Source organism: Salvelinus fontinalis, chromosome 19 (assembly GCF_029448725.1).
Source record: "Salvelinus fontinalis isolate EN_2023a chromosome 19, ASM2944872v1, whole genome shotgun sequence".
Lineage (NCBI taxonomy): Eukaryota > Metazoa > Chordata > Actinopteri > Salmoniformes > Salmonidae > Salvelinus > Salvelinus fontinalis.
The window spans coordinates 20,262,323-20,276,814 of NC_074683.1; the positions used below are offsets into that span (position 1 = coordinate 20,262,323).

Sequence of the window (14,492 nt, forward strand, 5' to 3'; positions counted from 1 at the left end):
ACTGTATCTTCTCCCCCTACTAATCCTGATGTGCTTGTCCTCAGCCCGGTGTCACCAGTGCCGGTACCTCGCATCAGTTATAGAGTGGGCTTTGAGAGTACAGTGTGCCCTGTCCCTGCTCCCCGCACTAGTAGGAAGGTGCTTATCCTTAGCCCGGTGCCTCCAGTTCCGGCACCACGCACCAGGTCTACAGTGCGCCTTATCCGGCCAGAGCCATCCGTCTCCCCAGCGCCATCTGAGCCATCCGTCTCCCCAGCGCCATCTGAGCCATCCGTCTCCCCAGCGCCATCTGAGCCATCCGTCTGCCATGAGCCTGCAAAGCCGCCCGTCTGCCATGAGCCTGCAAAGCCGCCCGTCTGCCATGAGCCTACAGAGCCGTCCGCCAGACAGGAGCCGCTAGAGCCGTCCGCCAGACAGGAGCCGCTAGAGCCGCCCGCCAGACAGGATCTGCCAGAGCCGCCAACCAGACAGGATCTGCCAGAGCCGCCAACCAGACAGGATCTGCCAGAGCCGCCAACCAGACAGGATCTGCCAGAGCCGCCAACCAGACAGGATCTGCCAGAGCCGCCAACCAGACAGGATCTGCCAGAGCCGCCAACCAGACAGGATCTGCCAGAGCCGCCAACCAGACAGGATCTGCCAGAGCCGCCAGCGAGCCATGAGCAGCGAGAGCCGTCAGCCCGCCATGAGCGTCGAGAGCCGTCAGCCCGCCATGAGCGTCGAGAGCCGTCAGCCCGCCATGAGCGTCGAGAGCCGTCAGCCTGCCATGAGCGTCGAGAGCCGTCAGCCTGCCATGAGCGTCGAGAGCCGTCAGCCAGCCATGAGCGTCGAGAGCCGTTCAGTCAGGATCTGCCTGAGTATATCAGCCGGGACCTGCCCCTTGTCCCGGTGTTGCCCCTTGTCCCGGTGCTGCCCCTTATCCCGGTGCTGCCCCTTGTACCGGTGCTGCCCCTTGTCCCGGTGCTGCCCCTTGTCCCGGTGCTGCCCCTTATCCCGGTGCTGGTCTTTATCCTGGTGCTGCCCCTTATCCTGGTGCTGCCCCTTGTCCCGGTGCTGCCCCTTGTCCCGGTGCTGCCCCTTGTCCCGGTGCTGCCCCTTGTCCCGGTGCTGCCCCTTCTCCCGGTGCTGGCCATTCATTTAGGGGATGTTAGTTTTAGGGTGGTCATTGGGAGGGGAAGACAGAAGCGGGGAGTGACTATGGTGGTGTGGGGACAGCGTCCAGAGCCGGAGCCACCACCGTGGTCAACTGCCCACCCAGACCCTCCCCTGGACTTTGTGCTGGTGCGCCCGGCGTTCGCACCTTGAGGGGGGGGGGTTCTGTAACGGTCCTGACCTGTTTTTATGTTGTTTTTTGTATGTGTTTAGGTCAGGGCATGTGTTTTGGGTGGGCAGTCTATGTTATCTGTTTCTATGTTGGTTTTGGTTGCCTGGTATGGCTCTTAATTAGAGGCAGGTGTTTTGCGTTCTCCTCTAATTAAGAGTCATATATAGGTAGGGTGTTCTCACTGTTTGTTTGTGGGTGATTGTCTTCCGTATCTGTGTTATGTTTTGCACCATACGGGACTGTTCGGTTGTTCGTTCGTTTTGATGTAGTCTGTTCCTGTCCGTGAGTTTTACGTTTAGTTAGTTAAGTTCATGTTCAGGTTTCGTCTACGTCGTTTTCTTATTTTGTATATTTGAGAGTGTTTTGTTTTCGTGTGCCGTCGTTACGAATAAAGAGATGGCTTATTTCCCTAATGCTGCATTTTGGTCTACTGATCCTTCTCTCCTCTCCTCGTCTGAGGAAGAGGAGAACTACAGCACTTACACAGGTGGCAGACAATGTGGGAAGGCTTGTGAACTATATTGCCATTGTATCTGGGAGGAGGAAGAACATTTTAAAACCTATGACGTCATTTTTATTATATAACCTGATGTAAATTGTACTATGATCAGTACTCTCGAGAATAAACGCTATTGATTGATTGATTTTGAGACTGGTTTCTGTCCATTTTATGCAAATAAGTATCTTACAAATTCTTAGGAATGGACAGAGTGTTTTAACCTTTTACGGGGGCAGCCCGACACCGGTACACTTATGACAACATCCAGCTCAAAGTGCACGGCGCGAAATTCAAAATCTATTTTTTTTAAATATTTAACTTTCACACATTAACAAGTCCAAGACACCAGCTGAAAGGTGCACATCTTGTGAATCAAGCCAACATGTCCGATTTTTAAAATGTTTTACATGGAAGACAAAATATGTAAATCTATTAGCTAACCACGTTAGCAAAAGACACAACTTTTTCTAACTCCATCAGTTTCTTACTCCATCAGGTGCTATCACAAATTCGACCAAATAAAGATATAAATAGCCACTAACCAAGAAACAAATTCATCAGATGACAGTCTGATAACATATTTATTGTATAGCATATGTTTTGTTTGAAAAATTTGCATATTTCATGTATAAACCATAGTTTACATTTCAGCTACAATCCGAAATTGCACCAAAAGCAGCCATAATATTTACAGACACCAACGTAAAATAGCTAATTACTCATCATAAAACATTTCTGAAAAATACATAGTCTGCAGCAATTGAAAAGACAGGCATCTTGTGATTCCAAACAATATTTCCGATTTATTAAATGTTTCACAGCGCAAACAAAATGTATCGCTATATTAGCGTAGCTACAATAGACAGAAATAATTGGGCGCCCACGGCCAATTCACATGCACGACAGATATATGAAATAACATCATAAAATGGGTCTTACTTTTGCTGATCTTTCATCAGAATGTTGAAGAACGTGTACTCTGTCCAGATGAGTCGTTGTTTCGATTCAGAATGGCAAATGTCCCTCTTCAATTAGCATTGGCACTAGCGTAGTGGCATAAATTTCTCCAACGTAAACACAGTCAGAGGACGGAACACGGCAAAACTCCCGAATAAAGTTTCAATAATCTGATTAAACTATATTGAAAAAACGTACATTACGATGATATGGTCACATGTAGAAAAAAAAATTTGAGCCGGAGACGTTAGCCGTTCGTTACGGCAGCAAAACAGAAGTCCATCCCACTTCCTCCAGAGTACCGGAAGTGGACGGTCAGGACAAAGAAATTGTTTTTTTCCCACCACAGAACAAGATGAGCAGAAAAATTTATTCTCTGACATCCTCTTTACACCAATAGGAAGGCGTATAGATTGTCAGCAGACTCCTAAGTGTTAAGACCATGTATAGGCATCAAAGTTGATAAATTCAATCCTGTTAATAGAAGTATAACATTTATTATGATGATAGTATTACCATACTATTTAGATTGTATAACCCAGAATGAAGGGTTTGAAATTATGAAGAGTCTGGTTTTATATTTTGATTTCCCTTACTTTAATAGAAGTATAGACCTTTTTGATAGAAGCAATAATTTGATGATTATCTTAAAATGTATTGATAATTATCATAGATTGAGTGATAAGAGGAGGGAATGTGATAGAAAAAATACTCACTATCAGTATCTGCAATTTGGCAGTACACCTATATCTCAGTTTCAAGGTCTCAACTTGGAGAGAAGAAGCTTTCTGAGGTATTGGACGGTCACATGCATGAACCAAAATGTTAATGATGAATTAATTAGCAATGATGAATAAGCTAAATCATGCAAATACAACTTTTTTTGTGTAAGTATATCTATCTATATCTAATGGGACTGCCCCGACAGACGTGTACTATGGTGCATCAAGTTTGTTGGAACAATTGCTGTACACTATGTATTTTTCAGAAATGTTTTATGATGAGTAATTAGCTATTTGACGTTGGTGTCTGTAATTTTTCTGTCTGCTTTCGGTGCAATGTATGACTGTAGCTGCAATGTAAACTATGATTTATACCTGAAATATGCAAATTTTTCTAACAAAACATATGCTATACAATAAATGTGTTATCAGACTGTCTTCTGGTGTAGTTGTTTCTTGGTTAGCGGCTATTTATATCTTTATTTGGTCGAATTTGTGATAGCTACTGATGGCGTAAAAAACTGATGGAGTAAAAATAGTGGTGGTCTTTTGCTAACGTGGTTAGCTAATAGATTTACATATTGTTTCTTCCCTGTAAAACATTTTAAAAATCGGACATGTTGGCTTGATTCATAAGATGTGTACCTTTCATCTGGTGTTTAATGTGTGAAAGTTAAATATTTTTTAAAAATATATTTTGAATTTCGCGCCCTGCACTATGAGCTGGCTGTTGTCATAAGTGTACCGACGTCGGTCTTGCACGCCAAACAGGTTAATGAAAGTTTGATTTTATAATAATTTTCATAGTAATTAATTTGAATATTTCGCTCTGCATTTTCTCAGGCTTTATGCCAAGTTAGACAGTAGCGTCTTGCCTAAACTCAGATTTTTGGATATAAATATGAACTGTAACGAACAAAAAATACATGTATTGTGTAACATGAAGTCCTATGAGTGTCATCTGATGAAGATCATCAAAGGTTAGTGATTAATTTGATATTTTTCTGCTTTTTGTTACTGCTCTCTTTGGCTGGAAAAATGGCTGTGTTTTTCTGTGACTTGGCTCATACCTAACATAATCTTTTGGTGTGCTTTCGTCGTAAAACCTTTTTGAAATCGGACACTTTGGCTGAATTTACAACAAGTGTAGCTTTAAAATGGTGTAAAATACTTGTATGTTTGAGGAATTTAAATTATGGGATTTCTGTTGTTTTGAATTTGGCGCCCTGCAGTTTCACTGGCTGTTGACGAGGTGGGACGCTACCGTCCCACATACCCTAGAGAAGTTAATCAACAATGATTAATTTAAGATTGACTTTCGAGTGTTCCAAGTGTAGAATTTCCATGACAGACACCTTCCTAATATTAGGATGCACCTGCCCCTTTTACCCTCAGAACAGCCTCAATTCGTCAGGGAATGGACTCTAAAAGTTGTCAAAAACATTCCACAGGGATGCTGGCACATGTTAACCCCGGTGCTTTCCACAGTTGTGTTAAGTTGGCTGGATGTCCTTTGGGTGGTGGACCATTCTTGATGCACACAGGAAACTGTTAAGTGTGAAAAACCCAGCAGCGTTACAGTTCTTTACACACACCGGTGTACCTGGCACCTACTACCATACTCTGTTCAAAGGCACTTAAATCTTGTGTCTTGCCCATTCATGGACTGACTGTCACACATAAACAATCCACGTTCCAAGGTTTATTAAAAATCCTTCTTTAACCTGTCTCCTTACCTTCATCTACACCGATTGAAGTGGCTTTAACAAGTGACATCAATAAGAGATCATAGCTTTCACCTGGATTCACCTGGTCAGTCTATGTTATGGAAAGAGCAGGTGTCCTTAATGTTTGTACACTCAGTGCATACTACCTATGAGTTAAATTGTACCTTCAAATTTAAAGCATCTTCTTAAAATGACCATGTTAATACATCATTGTTAGTGTTTCAGCTGTAGTGATACAGTGTGGGACTTGCCTCTTCCAGATAACTGAAGCGTTGACGTGGTTCAGAGTGATGGTGATGCTGAATGACAGGTTCTCCTGGACATAGACTATGTCTGGCTTATCAATGATTACCGGACCCTCCTGAAGATATGGACCTTGGAAGAAATTAAATCTCTTTAACCTTAAAGGGATAGTTCCTCACATTTTCAAAACGACATATTTGTTCCATGCCTTGTCAGCAGTCTTTGGACAAGAAGAAAGTGCAATCCATGCTTACATGTTGTTAAACCAGCCCTTGCCAGAAACCACTAATATAGGCATCATGTCATCAATTCATGTTGCCCTCATTTGATGACTCATACCTCTGTTGACAAGTTGCACTGGGTCTGTGGACGGAGAGGGTTTGCTAAAGGCCTTGGTGGTGATTGACAGGACCCTGAAGGCATAGCAGACTCCTTTGGAGCAGCTGGTCACTGTATAGCAAGGGTCTTTCAGACTGGACACTATGATGGTCCACTGGATCGAGCCCAGCGCTTGTTGTTGGATGGCATACATCAACGTGTTGGGATCTGCAATGGCAAACATACATTTTTGGTACGTGTGAATACATGAAGACAGAGCATAACCTTGACCTGTTGGAATGGCATTCAAACAGAATTAACTTGAACATGTACTACACTGAAGAATAATATATATGCAACAATTTCAAAGATTTTACAGAGTAACAGTTCATATAAGGAAATCAGTCAATTTAAATGAATTCAGTAGGGCCTAATCTATAGATTTCACATTACTGGAAATACAGATAAGTATCTGGTGGTCACAGATACCTTAAAAAAAAGAAAGAGGTGTGGATCAGAAAACCAGTCAGTATCTGGTGTGACCACCATTTGCCCAAAGCAGAGCGACACATCTCCGCATAGAGTTGATCAGGCTGTTGATTGTGGCCTGTGGCCGGTGGAATGTTGTCTCACTCCTCTTCAATGGCTGTGTGAAGTTGCTGGATATTGTCAGGAACTGGAACACGCTGTCGTACATGTCAATCCAGAACATCCCAAACATGCTCAGTAGGTGACATGTCTGGTGAGTATGCAGGCCATGGAAGAACTGGGACATTTTCAGCTTCCAGGAATTATGTACAGATCCTTGTGACGTGCCCGTGCATTATCATGCTGGAACATGAGGTGATGGCGGCAGATGAATGGCACAACAATGGGCGTCAGGATCTCTTCATGTGCATTCTAATTGCCATCGATAAAGTGCATTTGTGTTCATTGTCCGTAGCTTATGCCTGCCCATACCATAACCCCACCTCGACAATCGGGCACTCTATTCACAATGTTGACATCAGCATCCTACTCGCCCACACGTCTGCCATCGGCCCGGTACATTTGAAACCGGGATTCATCCGTGAAGAGCACACTTCTCCAGTGTGCCAGTGGCCATCCATGATGAGTCGTTGACCACTGAAGCCGGTTACAACGCCGAACTGCAGTCAGGTCAAGACCCTGGTCAGGATGACGATCAAGCAGATGAACTTCCCTGAGACGGTTTCTGAAAGCTTGTGCAGAAATTATTTGGTTGTGTGTGAGGATGTTACGTTCCCCAGTTTCTGTGTTGTAGTTTGTATTTGAGTGTGTGTGTTTCAGGAGATGGCTTCCTAAAATTCTCCCCAAGCAGCTGTTTGGTCGGCCCCAATTGATGATTGGAGAGCTGACCCCGCCCCCTCGTCAAGACGCAGCTGTCTCCAATTACCAATGCCTTCTGAAGCTATAAAAGCCAGTGTTCTGTTATTCAGAAGAGAGAGATTTTTGCTGAGAGAGATGATAGGCAGGCTTAGACCATTGTAGGCTGAGATCATTGCTGGAGAGATTGAATGTTATATAGATCATTGCTGAGAGAGGAGGTTGATGGCTGAGGGTTATAGCATGTTGGTCTGTACTGTGTTGGTTGTTGCTGGGAACAGTTGGTATGTTCCGTGTGAGATTGTTGCTCAGCTAGAGCTTATTTGATGTCCTTTGTTTATTAGTTTGTTTGAGTAATTGTTTGATATTCTGTTTCATTTGTTCCCAGGGGGGAAGGGGAAGGCACCTAGGGAGTGCTTAGGCAAGAGGCCCGTGGGCATACATATACCCGTAGTATATTCACTGTCTAGGTAAGACCTGGGCGGACCACCCCTTGTATTTTGGTTAGCGCACCAGGCGGTGCTAAGTTAGGTAGGTAGTGGGTAGGCAGGTTAGATAGGAGAGGGGGAGCTTTGACATTTACTTTCTTTGCTTTGGTTCCGTCCAGCCCCCTTTCCCCATATTACCGTGTAAAGGAATAAAGCCCTAGTAAACGGTCAATTCTGCATTTTGTCATCCTTACTCGCACCTACAGTCCCATACCTCTTTCACTTCACGGGGAGTTGAGTTGTAGCAGGGTGTTGCGTTCCCTCTTCAGAGGCGTGCGTAACAGAGGAACATTTCTGGGATCTTTTATTTCAGCTCATGAAACATGGGACCAACACTTTAAATGTTGTGTTTATATTTTAGTTCAGTATAGAACTTTTCCTGTACTACGAAAATGGATATGATACCTCCAGCCTCATCTTACTCAATATTCTTAATCAGTGAATGATTCACCCTGGTGCTGTATCCTTTGATTATAAACTTGGTAATACCAAATACAGTAAAGATGTACATCTTTCTTCACTTCATATTTCTTTTTCATCGGGTGATGTTACAACTGTCTAGCAGCTAGCTTTTGAAATACAGGGAACCATGGTTCCACAATCCACATTATAATGAATGATAGAAATGCTAGTGAAATTAAAATTACCAATAGAGGGATCCAGCCGCCGGGGTTTCTTCCAGCTCAGGGTGATAGTCTTGCCAGTAACCGCCTCTATTACTGGGGGCCCATCTGGAGGTTCTGGAAGAACGTCTGAAAAGAACCAAACAGTAAGTGTTTAACACCATAAGTGTTTTTTTTCTTTGATCAAATGTATATCCTCCTATTCATATAAACAGTATCCCTTTACCACCTACCCTAACTTCTTGAATAGGAGGATATACATTTTGTAATAGATTTGAACATTTGTTAGGGCTGCAGTCCAAACACATTTTTACCCTCTAAGCCCTCGCGCTAGCAACTTTCCCTCGGGGGAATCCCCATCGAAAATGGATGCAGTTTGACTGCATTCTTACTTGGAGGTTCAATTCACTAAAGTTGACCCCCTCTGCCCTCGATTTTGCTAGAGGGAGCAACTTTCATCACTTGTGTCATTGATATGACCCACAAATCAATGCAAACTGTAGTCACGTGTCATACTCCAGCGGCCGCAAACTGTCAAATTTAATCAACATGGCTTAATTTTCGGCATGTCAGATACATTTATTAAGCTAGCTTGCAAAAACAAAATATACACTACCATTCAAAAGTTTGGGGTCACTTAGAATTGTCCTTGTTTTTGACAGAAAAGCACATGTTTTGTCTATTAAAATAACATCAAATTGATCAGAAATACAGTGTAGACATTGTTATGTTGTAAATCTACATAGGCGTACAGAGGCCCATTATCAGCAACCATCACTCCTGTGTTCCAATGGCACGTTGTGTTAGCTAATCCAAGTTTATCATTTTAAAAGGCTGATTGATCATTAGAAAACCCTTTTGAAAGTATGTAAGCACAGCTGAAAACTGTTGTCCTGATTAATGAAGCGATAAAACTGGCCTTCTTTAGAAAGGCCAGTTGAGTATCTGGAGCATCAGCATTTGTGGGTTTGATTAAAGGTTAAAAATGGACCAGAAACAAAGACCTTTCTTCTGAAACTCGTCAGTCTATTCTTGTTCTGAGAGATGAAGGCTATTCCATGTGAGAAATTGCCGAAAAACAAGATCTCGTACAACGCTGTGTACTACTCCCTTCACCGAACAGTGCAAACTGGCTCTAACCAGAATATAAAGAGGAGTGGGAGGCCCCGGTGCACAACTGAGCAAGAAGACAAGTACATTAGTGTCTAGTTTGAGAAACAGATGCCTCACAAGTCCGCAACTGGCAGCTTCATTAAATAGTACCCGCAAAACACCAGTCTCAACATCAACAGTGAAGAGGCGACTCTGGGATGCTGGCCTTCTAGGCAGAGCTGCGAAGAAAAAGCCATATCTCAGACTGGCCAATAAAAAGAAAAGATTTAGATGGGCAAAAGAACACCGACCCTGGACAGAGGAAGATTCTAAAAATTGTTATGGTCAGACGAATCTAAGTTTGAGGTGTTCGGATCACAAAGAAGAACATTCGCGAGACGCAGAAAAAATGAAAAGTTGCTGGAGGAGTGCTTGACGCCATCTGTCAAGCATGGTGGAGGCAATGTGATGGTCTGTGGGTGCTTTGGTGGTGGTAAAGTGGGAGATTTGTACAGGGTAAAAGGGATCTTGAAGAAGGAATGCAATCACTCCATTTTGCAACGCCATGCCATACCCTGTGGATGGCGCTTTATTGGAGCCAATTTCCTCCTACAACAGGATAATGACCCAAAGCACAGCTCTAAACTATGCAATAACTATTTAGGGAAGAAGCAGTCAGCTGGTTTTCTGTCTATAATAGAGTGGCCAGCACAGTCACCAAATCTCAAACTTATTGAGCTATTGTGGGAGCACCTTGACCGTATTGTACGTAAGAAGTGCCCATCAAGCCAATCCAACTTGTGGGAGGTGCTTCAGAAAGCATGGGGTGAAATCTCTTCAGATTACCTCAACAAATTGACAGCTAGAATGCCAAAGGTCTGCAAGGCTGTAATTGCTGCAACTGGAGGATTCTTTGACGAAAGCAAAGTTTGAAGGACACAATTATTATTTCAATTAAAGACCATTATTTATAACCTTGACAACGTCTTGTCTATATTTCCTATTCATTTTGCAACTCGGTTCATGTATGTTTTCATGGAAAACAAGGACATTTCTAAGTGACCCCAAACTTTTGAACGGTAGTGTAAATGACATTGATTTTAGCGTTGGCAAATTGTCTGAGTCTCAGAGTGAGGACCCTATAATAAGTAGCTAGCTTCATAAACATATATATATATATTTATAAATTACCAAACTATAAAACTAGCTAGCCAGCTATTGGTGACAGTCGCTAGCAACCTGACTGGAGTGCTAGCTAGCAATGTTAGCTTGCTAGGTACATTAATAGCTTTAGGTTGGTTGTTTTTAATCTCAATTTCAAGATTTCCACCATTGAGATTGCCTCTTTGATCATCACTCTCCCTCGCTTGGGTAAGGTACACTCGGTTGTGACGATGTAACACGTAACTCAAGGACTGAGGGTTTAGGGCCAAGGGCTGTCTACTTTTTATTTGGACTGCAGCCCAGGTCCCTTATTCCATCAACACTGTAGTTAAAGTTAATGAGGAATGGTAAAATGACCCTCTTGTGCATGCATCAAAGTATGCTGAATCCCAAATCGACCTCTAGCCCATAAACCCTTGGCAAGGTGCGCACAATATGGCAAAAACTCCACCCAGTCGAGGCAAAGCAAGGCAAACCTATGTAATTGCTGTGTTGCTTAAACCTAGCAGGTCCTTTTAGATCTACAGGAGTGCCATGGGGGTAGAGGCTATAGTTGTTGATTTGGGATTCAGCAACAGACTAGACTCTTTTGAGGCCGTCATTGTAAAAAATAATTTGTTCTTAACTGACTTGCCTAGTTAAATAAAGGTGACATTTAAATTAAATTAAATAAAAAAATGATTCTATTGACAAAGTTCATCAAATGTCAACTGACTCAACATGGCTGGAATTTAGGCAGTATGAGGCCCATACATGCACATGACAAGTCTTACAACTCATTATAAATGTGACATAATGCATTAAACCTTTAGGCTTTGTTGGATTCGGGGTAAACTTTGAACATTGTTATACGCATAAGCATGGTATATAAAGGAGTGAAAGAGACAGGTTTTTATGTCAGTTAATGGTTCTCTGTAGAAAGACAGATGGCTTTGGAACAGGAGGAGGTCACAGGATTGCTATAGGGGAAGCTGAGGTCCGGTCAGATCCCTGAAGGGAGAAATTATGGTTCATTACCCTATTACCCTCTTCCTGTCGAACCATAAGATGTAAGGATTGGAGAGAAGAAAGAGTGCCCAAAGTGGAGTATATATACTTGTAGTGGTGGAAACATGTCTTTGTCTGAATACAGCTGTGTCGACCCTTTGGGAAGAATTAAACTTGGTTAAGCTTCTCTAGTGTCTGGGAGTTATTTACTCCGAAAAATTTGAACCTAACAGATGGCACTGCGAGCAGGGTTCACCACGATTTGTAGTCTAACCAAAGAGTCCAGATCAGTGAAGCAGAGCTGGCATCAGACAAGGTAGGCTAGTTCCTATATCTGTTTCCACTCATTTTGACATCTTGGAGAGATGAGAATCGTAGGCTGAACAAATTATGGGATACGGACCTGGAGAGCCTGAGTTTAATTCTGTAGGCCGATTGTATAACGACCGGTCGTAAATATCTGTTATAGGGTAGGTTCCATAAGGATAGGTACCGAGTGGAGGTTTTCCTCTGCGAGATACATGCTAATAAAAGTGGTGGTTAGGTTCCTTTAAGGATAGGTATCGAGTGAATGTTTTTCTCTGCGAGAGCCAGGAGTGACAATACAGGGGAGCATAGGTCCCTAGTGGGGTTATTCCCCTGCGAGATCTGTAAAAGGGACAAAATTCCCAGTGAGTTTTTGTAAGATGAGAGTTATAGAAGCTAGTGAGTTAAAATACAAGAAGGAAAAATAAGATATTCGAACATGGTTTGATTTACGTGTAGTAGCAGTATCAATATGGAGAGAGGTTGGTTTATGCCTTATGGGGAGGGGGAGCCAAGAGAGATTATGTGGGTTATCAATAATAGTGATATAAAGAAATAATGGAATAAGACATTAAGTCATCCGTATTCTCCAGTAATACATTAGCAGACGCTATAGTAAACGTTTGAAAACAAGGAATTAAGTGCCGGGACCAATTAATTATTATCCGGGGAAGTGTGTAGTGCTACCTTGGAAAATAGTTAATTAAAGGTGTGTATTATAGACGGGAGTGAAGAAATCCAAAACCCACTGAACACTGTCGGGAGAGATTAAGTAATAATAACTATTGATATGGCGACAAACGGCCCCGATTCTCCCTGGAATATTGAGCTAGGTGCATTGATAGAATTTGCACTTCTGCTTTGATGCATTTCTTTTTCAAAGAGCAAACAACAAATCCTCCGGAAAGTAGCAGGACAGGAACTTTCACCTAGCTGTGTATAGCCTCGGTTCGATCGATAAGTGGTTGATAGAGATTACAGTTTCTATGTGAAGGAAGACATATGAAATCACGCCTTACCTAACTTTTTAGTAGAGGCCAGGGATCAAATATTGCAGATTCTTTACGATGAGAAATTGGCAAAATTTGCCAGAGGAAAATGTATTTTGGGTTGAAGAATCTAGGCAAAATGCCAGGGGAATGGATTCTAAAGGTAACAAATTTAAATGATATAGCCAAACACTCTTTGCAAACTCAGAAAGCCTTGGTGGGTTTTTTGATCTCATGAGACATTTAATGTCTTATTCTGAAATAGATTTCTAGAATGGTCGAAAGGGTGGAGGGGTCACGAGGAATTAGTATAGGGGATACCAAACCTAAAATAAACTTTACATGTTTTTATGTGGTGCGTTGGTTATGGAGAATCATGGGGAAAAGAGACCAGTGAATCGTTAGACTCGGTGGCAAGATAATGTCGCCATGTCTAAGGGTAGTACATGCTAAATAAAGGACAGTGGATATACAATTATCAGGTTTGTTTTATAATTAACACCTTTGGATTGCTGAGTAAAATGTAGCATAGTGAGAGAGGGAGGACATTCTCTTTTCCAAAAAAGGGGGTTTCAATATTTCTCGTTAGAAGGTCCCCAGAGACTGTGGGCCTGTTCATATGTGTTCTGGACCTACGGTTCACCAGCACGTACACACCATTTACTGGTTATGAATGTGCGGTAGTGGTGTGTTGATTTGGGTGGCCTACACACTCCGAACAATTTAGACTAAGGGTGCATTGAGATACTGATCTTTCATTACCAGGCCACTCGTGACAGGGAAACAGGGCCAAAGGGGGGCTGTAATGAGAAGAGTTATTACCGGCAATAAAGGTTTAGTTTATAAATGTACGTTCTAACATGGATGATGTGTGCAAAACTGAGAAGCTGGGATTCGAGTCCTATACTCAAAGTAAGCACTAAGGACTGTCATTTATATATTTTTTGGAGTAGTGGCTAGTGAATAGTGTGTTATGGGTTAGATGGAATGATAGAGGCGTATCATTCCCAGAGACTATATTATTACAGGAGATAGCTCATAGGAGAGGGGGGACAGCTAACTGTACACAATATGGGGATTTAATTGACCATTACACATACCCAGATTATGGCATGGCTGCAGTAGAGATCTGTGGGGGCTCATAAATTAAGATCATGGTGAGAGTAGAATAGATAGTGGTGGCATTTCTTACACTATAGTAAAGACACTCAAGAAACCTGTGACTCAGAGTTGTGTTAGGTTGGATATTCTTCCCAACTCATGAATCTTTTCCCAATTTCTAAAACCCAGTGAACCCTTGACAGATTCATTGAAGGAGGTTATAGTCATGGGCCATGTTAGTAGTAGCAGGGGTTACTTTAGTAGCATTGTTGGGATATGAGTTTATGAGGACTCGTGCCACATGGATTGGTAACTGGTAACTGGGAGACCAATGGGAGTAGAGGGGAGGCTGTTATTCAAATGTCACAAATTAGTGATCTTGCCATAAGAGAAGAGTCTATGTGGTCAGGAAATGACCCATGTGTTGCAGTGTGTATATCCTCAGGTGAAAGCAGAGATAACCAAGGGCATGGGCTGAATTCTGGAGATTGAGTGTACATCAAGATACACCAGGCGGGGGTGTTGGGGACAGCGTTGGTTTGGTCCACACACAGTACTCCTTACAGCACCTGCAGCCGTAAAGATTGTCATGTCTCTCCTTGGGGGTG

General features: G+C 42.6%; 1 protein-coding gene across 1 annotated transcript in view; it reads right to left on the bottom strand.

Annotated features, from left to right (window-relative positions):
- The window catches only part of LOC129817018 (striated muscle preferentially expressed protein kinase-like), a gene marked incomplete at its 5' end in the record, with an annotated part of 113,456 nt that overhangs the window by 53,575 nt on the left and 45,389 nt on the right, over positions 1 to 14,492 (bottom strand). The window contains 3 exons of the mRNA XM_055872003.1: positions 5,481 to 5,604; positions 5,812 to 6,018; positions 8,270 to 8,374. Of these exons, the coding sequence (XP_055727978.1) occupies positions 5,481 to 5,604; positions 5,812 to 6,018; positions 8,270 to 8,374 (436 nt within the window). The remainder of the gene's footprint in view (positions 1 to 5,480; positions 5,605 to 5,811; positions 6,019 to 8,269; positions 8,375 to 14,492) is intronic.